The sequence below is a fragment of the Colletotrichum siamense genome (assembly GCF_013390195.1).
Source record: "Colletotrichum siamense strain Cg363 chromosome Unknown KSG_Cg363_contig08, whole genome shotgun sequence".
Lineage (NCBI taxonomy): Eukaryota > Fungi > Ascomycota > Sordariomycetes > Glomerellales > Glomerellaceae > Colletotrichum > Colletotrichum siamense.
In genome coordinates this window covers 3,649,848-3,664,546 of record NW_023501021.1, presented here as the reverse complement: position 1 = coordinate 3,664,546, position 14,699 = coordinate 3,649,848, and the positions used below count along the sequence as shown (strand labels likewise).

The 14,699-nt window shown below is 55.2% G+C and overlaps 1 protein-coding gene across 1 annotated transcript; it reads right to left on the bottom strand.

Moving 5' to 3' along the window:
* Positions 1–2,691: 2,691 nt before the first annotated feature.
* Positions 2,692–4,997, bottom strand: SAT4-6 (Serine/threonine-protein kinase HAL4/SAT4; the record flags this gene model as incomplete). Its single annotated transcript, XM_036644321.1, has 2 exons — positions 2,692–4,757; positions 4,928–4,997. The coding sequence occupies 2 exons, from the start codon at positions 4,995–4,997 to the stop codon at positions 2,692–2,694; spliced, it is 2,136 nt and encodes a 711-aa protein (XP_036490997.1).
* Between the last annotated feature and the right edge of the window lie 9,702 nt (positions 4,998–14,699).

The window sequence follows — 14,699 nt, the reverse complement described above, 5'->3', positions numbered from 1 at the left end:
ACCCAAAACACCACACGCAGCAGATCAAGAGAGAGACAGTCAGAGAGATAGCAACACTAATCACGCCGCTAGCGCAACCGCCCATCACCAGCCCGACGCCGTGGTCACCTCAAACCAGACGCCCCCCCTAACCAAAAAAACTAATGCATCCAGAGAGGGTACTTGGTCCAGCCTTTTGCCATCCTTTCCCACTTTCCACTCCCACTCCCCCGCCGAGAAGAACGCCGCATGACAACAAAGTCTGACAGGCCTCCCACCAGAGGGTTGCCGACATACCCGCTTCCCACCGCCGTCTTGGCAGAAGCTTGACTCGATGTCTGCGATCAGTCTAACATGATCAAGCAATAACAGTACCACGCGAGCCTCAAAACCGCCGCCGGCTTTCCAGCTCCCAGCTCCTCGGGCCTACCTAACTTGGCTAGCAATACCCTCGCCTTTCTTCGGCCCGAGTCGAGGCCTCGCGAGCGATGGAGAGGGAGAGAGGTTGGAAATCCCGAGGACGGGAGTGAGATCCCAGCCGTTCTCGTCCGAGGCTGCTTACACTTTCCCTCGAAATCCTCAAGTTCCCAGCAAAGGTCGTCAACAGGGTCCGGATTACTAACTATCACAACCCGATATATCCGTGGGGGGGAAGAGCGAGACAGAGTGTGAGAGAGAACATGTGAATTAAGAAAAAGACCGGAGGCAGGTACAGGCGCGACATGCCCGACTTGGCATCCCGAACCCCAAGCCGCGACGTTCCCCCAACCGCCGCCGCCGCCGCGGACTTGTTGCTCTCGCCCTCCATCCCATCCCAGTGATCCACACCGCCGCTCCCAAGACAAAGGCAGCACACGGGGTTTCCCCGTGTGCCAAGACGGCATCGAGCTCTTCGGTCCCGCGTCGATCGAAAAGTTCGAAAGAAACGGCAAAAAGCTTGTCACCACCTAGAATTATTCACCCTGCAGCAGTAGCAGCAGCAGCAGCAGCGGTTTTGCTAGGTCATTGGCCTCTAGCAAGCGCCAAACCAGTACACAACAGCACTGCAGCAGCAGACCAGCACCGTTGCAATGCAGATATCGCGCCGCGTGCTGGTGCTGGTGTTGTACCACCAACAAGACTGCGCGCTACCTTGGTCCCCCATTCTCGACTGCTTCACACGAGGAAGAGGGCAGGCTACAAGGCAGTTAGAAGACGCATCACTCGTGTGTCTCGTGTGCATTGCGTCCTTCTTTTGCTGCATTTCGCATCTCCTGCATCGCTCGCCGACTCCCTCCCCCCTCCCTCTCCCACCCCAAACCCCACGCATGATCGTGCATGCCCGCCCGCCTTTTCACCGGACTCGGCCTGCGACTGTCCCATGCGACGACGGTCAGGGCCAACACACCGGTCCTTACCAATAAACGTGCCGTAGCTCTCTGCCTGCCCATGTAGTTACTTGGAATATAAACGTCCCGGGCAAGTACCGAATGACGGACAGCAGCAGGAGCAGGAGCAGCAACCGCTCGGGAGGGAGAGAGAGGGGCGTGTATCCAGTTCCCCCATGAAATTGCAAAAAACAAGCAAATGGCTGCATATCCCGCCCCCCGGAACGAGAGATGCTAGCTTCGAGCAACGTGAGATACGCACAGGGCCAGCTCCTCACCTATTCCGAATAACCCCCGTGAATAGAGACGGAAAATAACGTCTATCTACACCGTTAGAAAACCAGCAAGCAAGAAATAACAAGATTCCCCAAAAGGCAGAGACACCAGGCGGGAAAGCGCTTGGATCGGGGTTCGGTACATCGTCATTCTTCAACCCCCGAGCTCCGGCTGATTGGGCCGCCTACCAAACAAACACTTCCCCAGCCCGGTCCTTTCCATCTTGGCTGAATGTTTAGTGCCAACGAGCTTACCCTTCCCCCCCTCTCCACGATAACACAGGACATTTTTTCCGGGTCGTGGTCGTGTCACGGATACCTTACCTACATGTTCCGCACTGCTCGCCCCGGATCGCTGGGTAGGTCTGTGTAAGGTACCTCACCTACCTAACCTGGCTGGGCTGCGGGGGAATATATCACCTTCCCCCTCTTTTCTAGAGAGCCACATACGTCGTATCGACACAACTTGGCGAATCCTTCTCGGGCCCGAAGCAATGGCGGCCATTATTGCAAGTATGGAGTACCGAAACCAGGTTGGCAGTTGTTGAGGCAGACAGCCAGGAATAGAGCCAACAGAAGACATCACTCCTCAACATCCGGGAAATTGATTGCATCATGGTTTTGTTCTGTAATTCTCTTTGGATTTATTTGACTTTTGTCTATGCCATGGAAGCTATACTAGTGTTTTTCTTCAACACACTTCCCCCTTCGCGTGCTCGTCACTGCAGACTTCTTGAGCACGCCTTTACGAAAGTAAAGAATCGATTATGTACGGCTGCAGCACATGGAGTCCCAAAGACCTTCAGTCCGGGTCGCATGCGTGCACAAATCTTTGTGGCATGAAAAGGCTCGTAGCCCATGGTGCCAAAAACGATTATTGATGTATTCCATCCAAGTGAAATAAAAAAGGCCACCCGTCCAGGATTGTTCCAAGAACCCTTGTAACGCCGTGTATGTTGAGAGCGCATCTTCCCGCGGGTTCATGAAAGAGAACCGACGCCAAAGAGGAAGATCGCAGCTATGCAGATCCAACATGTAATAATTCGTACATTCGTGGCCGAGTATATAAGTCAATACCCAGCCTGGCCAGGCATCTTTCCCAGGGAATGTCCATGGCTCACAAGCGGCAGGTGGTTGTGGCAGAAAACCTTCTTGACCAACTTGGCATCGTTCTTCTTGGACGCATCGATCATGGTCGCCGGATCGTCATACGTCTCCAACTGGCAGCACTCGATGGTCTTGACCCAGCGGTGGTTCATGATCTCGGTGATCGTCGCCCGCTTCTTGGGGTCAGGGTTGAGCATCTTGAGCAAGACGCGGCGGAACGCGGGTGGCTTGAGTGATGTGTCAAAGGGAAGGTAGGCCGGGTAGCTTGATTCTGTGACCTTTGCGTCGGGTTCGGGGTTTCTTCTGTACCACTTCTCCCAGGCCTCGCAGAGCTTGATGTACCACTCTTCTGAAGGCTTCCTTTCGGCCTTCTTCCACAATCCGCCGCCGAAGCAAAGGTAAATGCCGATGACACCGGCGGACCACACGTCAACGCAGCGAGGGTCGTATTCGCAGTCCTTGGCCAGTACCTCTGGCGCCGTAAATGGCTCACTGCCCACGACTCCAGGTTTGCATAGCTCAATGTCGGTCTTCATGTTCTTGCCACACTGTCCGCCGGATTCTCGATAGCCTGGGTGGCTGCCGTTGAAGACTTCTGAGGCGCCAAAGTCGGTAATCTTGAGCTTGCTGTCCTGGGTAATGAGGAGGTTCTCAGGCTTGATATCGCGATGAGCGATGCCGTTGCTGTGGAGATAGTTGATGCCTTGGATGACCTGCTTGAATAAGCACAGGCGGTCGTTGAGACGGTCTTCTTCTATCAAGTACTTCTTCTCGAGGAGAGAGAAAAGATCGCCAGCCGCGCAGTACTCCATAACGTGATTCCAACGGCCGTGGTCGGTGCAGAGTCTGATGGACTCAACGATATTGGGGTGGTGCAAGCTCTTGCTGATGGTAAACTCGGACTTGATCTTCTTCTCGTAAGTCGGCGTGTCGTCAGACTTCTGCTTGGCGCGGAATTCCTTGACGGCGTAAAGCTCGCCAGGGCATCCTTTTCGGCACATCAATGTGACCTTTGATGTGGCACCCTTGCCGAGATGCTTGCCATGGCGGCCAAATTTGGACAAGTACTCAAACTCGGACGCAAGCTCGGCGACGTCGACCTGAAGGTCATCGGGAAGAGAGATGCTCAGACGGCGAGCCTTCACACCAACACCGGTGTCGGGGAGTTGCGCCCACGGGGTGTTGTGGTCGAGAGGGAGCACGGCCGAGTTTGCGTTAATACGGTAGTTTGTTGAGGGACTCTGTCGAGGGACATCGTCGAAGCTGCTGGCGCGGCGCCGGACTGTGTGCACTTTGTATGCATGCTTCTCGCGCCCGGGAACGTTGGCGTTGACAAAGTTGACGGCGCGTCCGCGAAGAGAAAGGCCGGTGGACGCCCTGTTCTTCTTCTTGTTGAAGTCATCCGAGGTCGGCATGTGGGAAGACTCTCTATAGGAGGCGGGATGGTCGACGGGGGAGCCCGGTGAAGGAGGCGAGTTGGACCTCGTTGTGTTGTGTGATGTGTTCATGGAGGGCCGTCTTCCGCTGCTCTTAGGAGGCTGGGTATCGACCAAGGCACTCTCTGAAGCGCCAGCCAGCTGGTCAGTGGTGAAGCCGAAATCCGGTCTAGTCAGCGACGAGTTGGATCTCCGGAAGATGTTGGACATGGTCCGCTTAAAGCTTGAAGTAGAGCCTCGAGTGGGCCGCCTGGACAGCGGAGTCGGTGGCGGTTCTTGGTCAGCAGCAGGAGCTGATGATGGGGCTTGGAGTTCCGAGTTAGCGGGCTTCAGTGTCGTGGCCGAAGGTGTGGCAGCGGTGTTGACCAGCAGAGGCTTAGGGGTAGTCTGGGCCTGGTGAAGGTCGTGGTCCTGACTAGGACGGGTGGTGAACTCTTGCGACTGTCGCCCGCTGCTAATGGGGGTCACAGGTTCATTGGGGGACTCGCTTTCGGATTCATCGGCTTCGAGGATGGGAGAAGTGAGGTCTGAGGGAAATTGACGAGGAGACGAAGACAGGCTGCTGTTTTGTTGATGGGCAGAAGGCTGCTTGACTGAAGTCGCAAGCGTTGTTAGCGGCTATTGCCAGGGATGCGGTGGACGGAAACAGGGCGGATTGGAAACGGCAGCTCAATGACGGAAGGGCTTTGACAGTGAGAAACAGGGGGGGAAGGGGGCATGGCATTGGGTTTTGGGGGAGGGTGCAGTGACCAGCGAAACGTACCTTGGGGGATGGGCTGGGGTTGGGACACTGCCATGCTAGGCACGCTGCTGCTGGACATGACGGTTGCCATTGTTGGAGCGCCTGTCGGGTCGGCTTGAGTCCGGTGTGCAGGACGACAAGACAGCTGAGGGCGAAGTGATGGGTGCAATCAGGTATGGGCCAATACGTAATTGGGCAGCACACCACCAGGAGAAATGCTTGGTGTCGGTACCGGTGTCGTTTTTGTCGCTAAGAATGGGTTTAGGTACTTCCACGGCGTTACCGAGGGGTAGGTAGGCGGTAGCAGAGAATGGTGGCCAGTGGGCGGAGTGGTGACAGACTCCCCCCAATTATCGGTCTTGGTGCGACAACGTGAGCGAATCGATAAGTCGGGTCGTGTGTTCGGCCAAGGCGAGTTCGCGAGAGTGATAAGCCTGGGAGGCCAAGAGAAGTGAGGGCGAGGGAGGAAAAAAGAAGAAGACGACGAAACGACAACGGAGTTGAATTCCGTTAAGCTTTATCCCATTGCTCGTGGCTGTAGAGGTGTTTGGGTGCTTGTGTCGCGTGGGTGACAGACTCCGCCAGTTTTTTTTTGTGTTTCTGATCGAACCAAACGGTTGTTGCGGCTTTTTCAAGGTGTTGCTTCTTGCAGACAAATCGACCCTTTTGCCCGGGTGTGTGTAAGCGCAGTCCAACGAAGGGTGAGCACGCGAGCGTCTGCAGGATTGCAGTGTTAAAGAAGCAAATAACCCGGGAAGCTCGTCTGGGGAAGTCTGCGAGGATTGTGCTTCTTTGGAGGGGTTGCCGTCGAGGTATATGTAGAGAAGAGGAAAGCCGACTTCTTTGGTGATGTACTTGAAGGTGAGAAGCCACGATCAGAGAAGTCGGGATCCGGTTCGGCGATGAGGTAAGAGTTTGAAGGTCGTTGGAAGTAATATTAGGAGAGAGTTAGGTCAGAAGAGAGGGAAACGAGGTAATGGGTAGAGAAGAGGGAATGGGCGTGATAATATTCAGGCGTCCATTTTTCTGGAATTAGCTTGGCGGCGCGGGTGGTGGGAAGGCTGTCAGTTTTGAATCGTCGAGGGGCACCTTCGCGAGAGAACGAGAAGGGGGGCAGCGGTTTCTCGATTTGGATGAAGACAAGCTTGAGCAAGAACCCCCCGCTGCCGGTGCTGCGCTTAGAGGGGGGGGGGGAGGGGAGGAGGGACCAGGTCCTGAGGGGTGTGTGTGTTGGAAAAAATCTGAAGTCGTAGAGTGGTCTAGCTAGCTGTAAGGTATCTTCCGCGGGGCGGGTGTGAGAGAGACAAAAAGCGGTACGTAGAACTGTGTGAAAGTGGGTTTTATTTAGGTGGTAGGCCTGGGACACTGGACTCTATGAAATATTGGGTACGGTACTGAGTAGGTACTACTGGACGATACTGGGCTGGTTCCGGGAAGGCGTCTGTCTCCAGTCTGTCTGGGTGGGAAGGGAGCGAGCGAGCGAGAGTACCGCCGCACGTACTGCGTACTGCGAAAGGTACCCGGGAAATCAGGGCCAGCCGGGATGACTTTGGAGTGATTGGGGATTGTGGATGGGCGGCGATGGGGATTGGGGGAAACGGTGGGTTGGTGGATGTGGTGGTTTGGGGGGGAGGAGACACTGGAGGCAACAAATGGACTTGACTGGCCAAGACGGAGTTGGAGGAGTGGATGCGGTGCGCTCTCACTTTACAAGTGGCGGCCTGCTTTGCTTTCCCTTGATAGTCTGTCTGTCTGTCTGTCGTTGCTGCGATTTCGCGGAGGGATCACAGGTGAGAACGATATGTAACTTAGGTACCTTCACATAACCTGAGGGAAGGCAGATTGGAAGACAACGATGGCATCGAAGCCAAAAAAGACATTTTGGATTTGGTGCCGAGAGCCAAGCCTCGTCCATTCCAGTATCAATCTCAGCGTGTCCAATGCCCGTCTAGAATTTGCGAGAGTTGCTGCCAAGACAGCGCGCAGCCAAGAAAGACACAAGACACAGGCTTTGGATTTGAGCGAGTATTCGCACCTGCTGCACCACCACCAGTGACCACCAACAACGACACACTCTCTCACACTGACACTTGGCACTTGCACCCGCTCAATCTCCTCCATCTTGCTGCACCGAACACGACACTGCACCGCGACCTGCACCGCGACCTGCACCTGCCCTGCCCTGGGCTGGGACGAAGAAAAGGCGGGTCCTCCACTGTGGGTATCTGGGGATCCACTCCACTGGTCGTCCACTTGTACCGATGAGCCCTGCCCTTGCCCTGCCTGGGCTGCCCGTCAATCAACTCACCACTGCGTAAGGGTATCCTCTTTTGTGCCGCAGCCAATACGCCGTACACAGCACAGCATTTCAGCCCAGACAGGGCACAATTCAGACATCAGACGGCCGCCCAGCACATCTTACACGCATTAGGCGCTTCCACTGCTGAGGTGCGTGCCTCTCGACGGGACCCCGAAGTCGGGGTCCCTGGGTCCTCCACTGGCTTCTGATGGCGATGCCGCAGCACAACACGCTTCCACCGCCGTCATTGTCACCATGTTGCTGACCTGACCGGTCCCATCCGAGGCGATAACTGACAAAATACCATTGTTCGAAGGACAGTCACTGAAGAAACCGCACATCATGCCAGGGACAGCAACAGGGCGAGAATACCCCGAGAAGCATGGAAGTCCCGAGAGAAGATCGAAGCCACGTCCAACTACGGCAGTGACCGGCTCCTGCTACTGCTAGTCTCGTTGTTGACACTGTCGATCGCAACGGCCTGCACCAACGACTCGGACGCCTCAGATATCGACCTTCTTTCTCGTCTACTAGCGGTGTTCATGTCACGGAATTGGCGAAATACTACTGCGACTTTGCATATCTATATCTGTTAGCCAATCTAGTACGTACAAAATGCACATGTATCTGCAACGACAACTGCCATACATAGCTTTTGTGGTGTTGGCATTACTCGAAGCACTATCATACACTACTACTATTAATGACATTTGGTATTGGCACTGACCAGCATCGAAAGCAAGCAACAGGCCAACTTCCAAGTCAGTTCCAGCTTCAGCTCCAGCTCCAGCTCCATCCGTCGTGTCTGAATTACCATCCCCTCGCCTGCGCGTATTTGGGGAGGGGCGTAGGTGGGCGAGCGCGAGACCCAACATGCGTGACCGCCATCGTCAACCCCCGTCAAGCCTGGCCCAGGCCAATCCAGTTCCTGCCTTTCTGCAAAGTGGGAGAGACAAAGACAGACAAGACCCCCCAGGGGGCCTGCATCGCATTGCATGGGGGTTTCCCGACTCCGACTCGATTCCTTCACAAGACGGGCGAATAAGACGTCTCCCTCTTTGTGGGGTGGATGATGCCATGCTCGGCCTTCCTGGAAATCATCCTTCATGGTTCCATATCCTGCCTGGCTGTCTTGCTGATTCTGGAGAAAAGGAAATGCGAATGGGGAACTTTGCCCTCGCGTATCTGCTCTAGCGCGCAGCGTCATCTGGGGTTTCCTCCTGCCCTCGTGCCTTCTCTGCCTCTTTTCGTTCCTCAGTCGCCTCGCCTCATCACAGGTCAGAAAACCTGGTCGTCAGCTAACTGATTTTTGGGGAGGGGTCCATCTGTTCGTTGGTCGTCGACACGAGTGAGTGACCGTCTTATTCACGGTACCTGTCCAAGGGCTGCTTCCGCATCCGCGCATGCATCCACATGCACATCCATGCCGGGCCTGCTAACCCGCCCATGACGATGGCGCTGCTTGTTTGGGGAAACCGAACCCATCGTCATCCCGGCCGTGCGCTTTTCCTGACCGTGGAGGTATCCGTATTCCCGTGTTTCTGTCCGTGTTTCCGCTCGACAGGCTTGGGGGGGATGAATGGAGGCGAGCACCGACACAACCTGTGCAGTGTTTTGACCTGACAGCACTACCTACCAATTTGTGATTTGGATCTTCTTACCTCAGACCGTAAGGGTCAGGTTTGTTTCTGAAGACTAACACCAAGTCATTTGCAGTCCTTGGCCGCTTCTTGGCTGTGACTATCATGATTGAAACTGTCCACAGGCCTTACCGCCAGCAGGCATTTTGCTTATTGCGGAGCAAATTTGCTGAGACGGGATTCAAGTCACAGGCACCATTGGAGAACCCGCCAGGCTGGCTCCTGCTGGCCGCAGGGCCGCCCGCCACTGGGAAGCCAGGTGCTTCGTGGCTGGAGTTGCGGCTGCGGCTTCCCTTTAGGTCATGGATGCTGAGCTGCCGCTTGGCTCAGGTCGTTCATCACCACAGCCTTGGTGATGATGACGATGTTGCAGGCATTTAAGCAAGCAGCGGCAGTCTTGGTACAAATGCCTCGGCAAGTGGAAAGCAGCAGCAGCAGATCGGTGGATGCAGACACAACAGTCAGTCTGTTGGTTGATTCCACCTGGAAGCTGTTACGAGAGTACATGAGTTATGCCTCGAGATATCTCTGCCGGAGGATGACCGTGGCCATCGACCAGACCCAACGGATTGGCCAGCGTTTGGGTGAGTGATTTAACACGCGGTCCAGCAGGAACCCGGGTGGTACACGGCACAATAGGTACGGCGGTACCTGACGTGTCTCGCGAGACCTACCCGACACCACCGACAGTGACTGCTGTTGCTGCTGCTCCTCCCTGCTGCACCCAAAATACCTAAAATAAATGGGCAAGGAAGACACGGCAGGCACTGGCAGGGGAACCTCCGTCTGCGGCGCTCAGCATGTCAGCCTGGAGTGAGAGTCCCGGGCTCAGCAACAGGGCAGGAACAGGAACAGGACAGGAGACCAGGGCCGCTTCCGCAGGGTCCACGTCCACTGCCTCGTCATGGGAAAGTCCCGGCATTCTTTCGTCGTCCTCATGTCCGCCGCCATCCACCCACGATCCATCAGACCATCCACCGTCCAGCGCCTCAGCACCCACACACACACCTTGTCTCTGCTGTCTCTGACCCTCTGATTAGCATCTCGTCCAACCAGCCGCTTTCCTACAGTGGACCTGTCAGGCTGTCAGGGTCCTTCCTCGGAGGCGCTGCTGACCACAGAGACCCCAAGGCCTCAGAGAAGCACAAGAAGAAACACTCCCTGAGTTATGGAGCCTGGGCAGAGAACACGGTAGGCAGACAGAGTCCCGCCACAGTGCCCATCGTCGGTGGCTAAACGAGATGGAGGCCCCGATAATAATCATAGCGCCCTCAAGGAGGACCAGCAGGGCCGATGTCCCCTCGGCTGCTCCAGCATCCAGCGTCCGCCGTGTGTACCTCTTCCGCCGATTGGATATGCTCGGCAGACCCGGCACTGATCGCATCTACCTAACGACAAGCGCGTCCATCACCAAACACTTCGGAGTGCCTGTTTTGGGCATGAATGACCCTTCACCAGGTGTAATGGTGCTGTCGGACTGATACGATCTGAGAAGAACAATACCAAAACACATTTCACAATGATGTACGGCATGCCTACGCTTACGGATGATGGCAACATGGTATGTAAAGTTTGAACTCGACACGGACTTCAATCCGACCAGGTCTTGGGCGCAAATCCAAACGAACGCCAGGCGCAGTCTATCATCATGTCACAGCCAGGAACAGCCTAGCAGCCGGACGCCACATCCTGGTTAGGCGTTTTTTGGCTAAAGATTGTCGATTCCCGACGTACGATAATGCAATAAGTCTCGTTGTCGCTCTCGCTCGCTGTCATCGATTGACTTTGCAGCCCCAGGATCTCGGAAAGAAGACCTTCTGGAAGGGCCGAAAACGATAAACTCTGGCGAAGAGGTATTCGCTCCATCGAGTCTCACCACTTTCTGCCTCAACGGATCCTCATCACCGTCATGCGAGTCTTGACAGTCTTGGCCCGTCACGGACATGGTGATTGATATTCCCAACACAGAGGGACGAAGCTCGACTCTCCTGGATCCTCTTGCGCACGCCTCGGTATCTCTCTCGCTCTGCGGCATCTGTTCTCAGTCACAGCCAAGCCCGCCTTGAATGCTCCAATACCCCAGTTGTCTGTGGATCGCCATTCGATAACCGGTATCGCGACCCGCAAGGGAATGCTAGCTTGAAAATAAACGGCCCTAATCTGGACCCTGCGCCGATACCTTCCTGTAAACTGACCTCACCTTACTCGGTACACCGAATACGTACCGAGTACTATCCGTCCTCGGCATCATCTCTCATATCTTCCACAAGCGACATCCATTATTCTGCAGTCGCGTCCGTCATTGTCCATCGTCACCTGTCGTCGCTATTCCAGAAAGCACGTGTCCGCACCGCGTGATCTTTGGCACAAATCATCAAGACGTCAGGCGGAGATACTGGAGCTTTCTATGCCATCAAGACAAAAGGCAAAGATATCTTGCAAGCGCCTGCAGCGGCTCAATTATCAAATAGGATACACAAGGGTCGCTGAAGCAGGTGCCGAGACTCCGATGGCTCCAGCCTCCTCCAGACTGGGAACAAAATGACAGGGGTACGGTTCACGATGCAAGGTGCGTCATGCTCCCCAGGTTGCGGTGGAGGTCTTTCCCACACCTCACCAATACCGACCGTCGGAAACGTTACTGCTGATAGCAGATGAGCGTGCCAACCAGCCTTCACCTACTTACCGCTTTGCCTCACCAAGCAATCCAACGTCACCTCTACCTTATTGGTACATCGTGACCGTTGGGTCGAGGGAAGATACAATCATCGGTATCTTCATATGACACCGATTCAAGGGGACAATCCTGTCTGACACAATACGATGGCAAATTCCTTGGCCACACCGTTCTTGGGATGACAAGACTAGTTGAACGGTTTGTGCCGTCGTCTCATGTTTTGGCCTTTTGCTTCTCCCGGCATAGGACGCAAGGGAAAGGCGCAGCGCCTTCTTGGCAGTGCCTCGAGTAATGTTTGTTTGCTCCCGCTAGATCTATCAACACCGGTTGTTCCAGGACGTTGCACCGCCAAAGTCGTGGTATGGCCAGTACCTTTGTGCCAACGTCGGGAACGGATTCATGCTGTCGGCTGGGCTCAATATGCGGTTTGAGACTTCGCTGCGGCCAGAGCTTCGCCTCTTTAGCTGCTTAATCTCCTAGAGCTTGCACTCCATATCAAAATAAGGCTGTGAAGATCGTCAGGAAGCGCTTGGCAATTGGGAGCAAAGCGCACGCCCAGCAACTCAATCTCAGCAAAGCCTCGAAGCCAAATCTAACAGCAAGACATGCTCTTATATTCCAGCAACAAAAGCCGCCTGCCAAGATATGTATTTTACGGTCTAACCCAGCACTGCGAGCTTCAAGGAGACTTTCACACCTGGTGGCTGGCTATGCAACAGATCATCGCCAATATCACGAGAAGAGCGTCCATGAAGGGTGAAATTTGCCGTTGGCACTTGCACCGCCAACCCATAGTGCGTTGTCTGTGCTGCGTTCCTCACGCGGCCTGCTTCCGGGAATCTGCAACGGCACGGGGATAAGCATACCCAGCTGTTGGACCGCGAACTAACCCTCTGCGCTCTGTCTCAATTATCGAAAATTACCTAAACCGGATGTCTTGATCGGTGCCGGTTTCACCCTCCGCTCACGAATGCCCTCCGTTGATCACCATAAATGGTGTTTTGGCCAACGCGGCTACTGTCAACAGAGTTGGGCCGGGCTGGATCCGTACCGGGAATCGAAATGCGTGCAGCACCAGGCCCTGCAGTACCTTACATGGAAAACCTCAGAAGCACCGCTGGTCAGCGTACCAAAGGCTCGGCGCCTCGAATCTAGTGGTCCAGCAAGAGGCGCGTTGCGTACGCCAAGCACTTGTCACCCTGCAAATGCGCATCCCTCCGGCCGAACCCTGTTTCGGCTGACGGCTTGTTTCATTCGCCTGGAAGCTCTTTGTCGAGTCTTTTCCCCAGACGCGGAGGCCCAAGGTCAACGACAGCTGGCAAATGGAGGATGGGGTCAAATGAAGCTGAACTGGAGAACGACGATGTTCGTCGGTACCACATGTCCTCCCCGACGGTCGATCCTTTCTACTGGCGTCTACCATCAATCATACTGTGCCAGGCTTGCAAACGCGGAGGGCGGTCCCGATCATCAAACAGTCACCGCTTCTCTTGCTACTCGAGCTTGCTTCACAGGTCACCCGCGTCGTATCCGGTGACATTCGCGCGGGTCGGGACCGTCCAAGGCGGCATTCGATAGGAGCTGAGGGTGTGCTGGAAGTGGTTTTATGACAGCCCTGTTGGCCACGACTTGTTTCAGCGCAAATCCGCGAGCGTTTGGTCCCCCACGCTGGACAAGACCGCGACGCCTACGACAGCGCCGGTGAATGGTTCGCTTGATGCACTACTGCAGGTGGCCCAAATGAGGCGGGAGATGCATAACGAAATGAAGGCTGGCATTGGCGCTGGCCGCTGGCGATGCGCGCGACGGAGAGGGGTGGAAGGGAGCAGAGGACGGATCATGGGTCTCATCACTTGACCGTCAGGACCCGAAGACACCTCGCGCTCTGATTCTCGCCGATGACTTGGCGACCGAGTTGCTCCGAAATGAGCCCCGGAGTCTCCTGTCACTGAGGGACCGACAGTCGGCCCCAGAAATTAATATGCCCTCTTCTGACTTTTTGCCGACGGCGCTGGAGCCGCCGGTGGACACACGCACACGCCTTTATCAACCAGGGCCAGGCGATATGAATAATAATCGAGGGTCAGGGCGGAAACTGTTCAACACTCTCCTGGAATCGTTTCGCGCCCGTCGATTCCGCGTCCAAGACAGCGGTGCCTCGCTCGAGCCTCGGTGTTTCTAGCGCCGTCTTTCCACCGTTGCTCCTTGCGAGCCTTGGCTTGCACCACTAATACTGGTTCACATTGATGATTCTGGTGTCCCTAGCAGATGCGACTTGGCCCCCCAAATTTGAACCCCCAACTCCGTGGTTACGACTTGTTGAGATGGCGCCGCCGAAACTCAAATTTTCCCCAGCTGGAAGCTCTAAGCGGATTGGACATTCGACATCGACATGCATATCTGCAAGTTGATTGTTGCATGGGGAGACTGCCATCTGGAACAGCAAAGGCAACTGCAAGTACAGGTCTGGCCTTGGCCAAAAAATCGCAGATCAGGACGCCTTTTGGGCCAGGCAAGAGCTCTTGGTCTCGTAAAGCCTCAGCCAAGACGCGCGAGCTATGCCTCCTCGTTGCTGATGCGGCATGCCACACTGAATGAAGCACGGCGACAAATCAGAGACGGGCCTTTTGATGAGATATGAGGGGTTGCAGCAGCTTGCCTCGCATCGAGATATGCGGCAGAGAACCACACGGGATGGCGACGGATACCGATATTCCTGATGAGGTGAAGGATTCTATGACGGGGTACCCTTGACATCAACGATGCTACCAGTATTGGTACAAGTCAAACAGCCAAAGACAGCAGCATTTGATAACATTTAAGGTGGGGGAACAGTTTCCAATTTTTTCGTGTTGCCATTCCATTCACTAGGTTTCTCGGTGTCCCAATAGGAAACATTTTGTGTGGAATGAGATGGGATTTGTGGGCGAATGTGGCTGGCTGTTGCCGATTGTCAGTGGGCGGGCATGCGGACGAACACTGGGTTCGGCGTTCGGAGAAGAAGCTGTCAAAACGGCGTCTTTATCCAATCGAAGGCTCTCCGTTGCCAATCCACCACCACATCATCGTCTCCACGATCACTTCCAGCACCAGCCTCTTTTCCGAGCTTGTCTCCTCTTCCCGCCGCTCACTTCGCCGTCCCTCCGTCCGCTCAAGCGCCCCCCTCGGGCGGCTTCT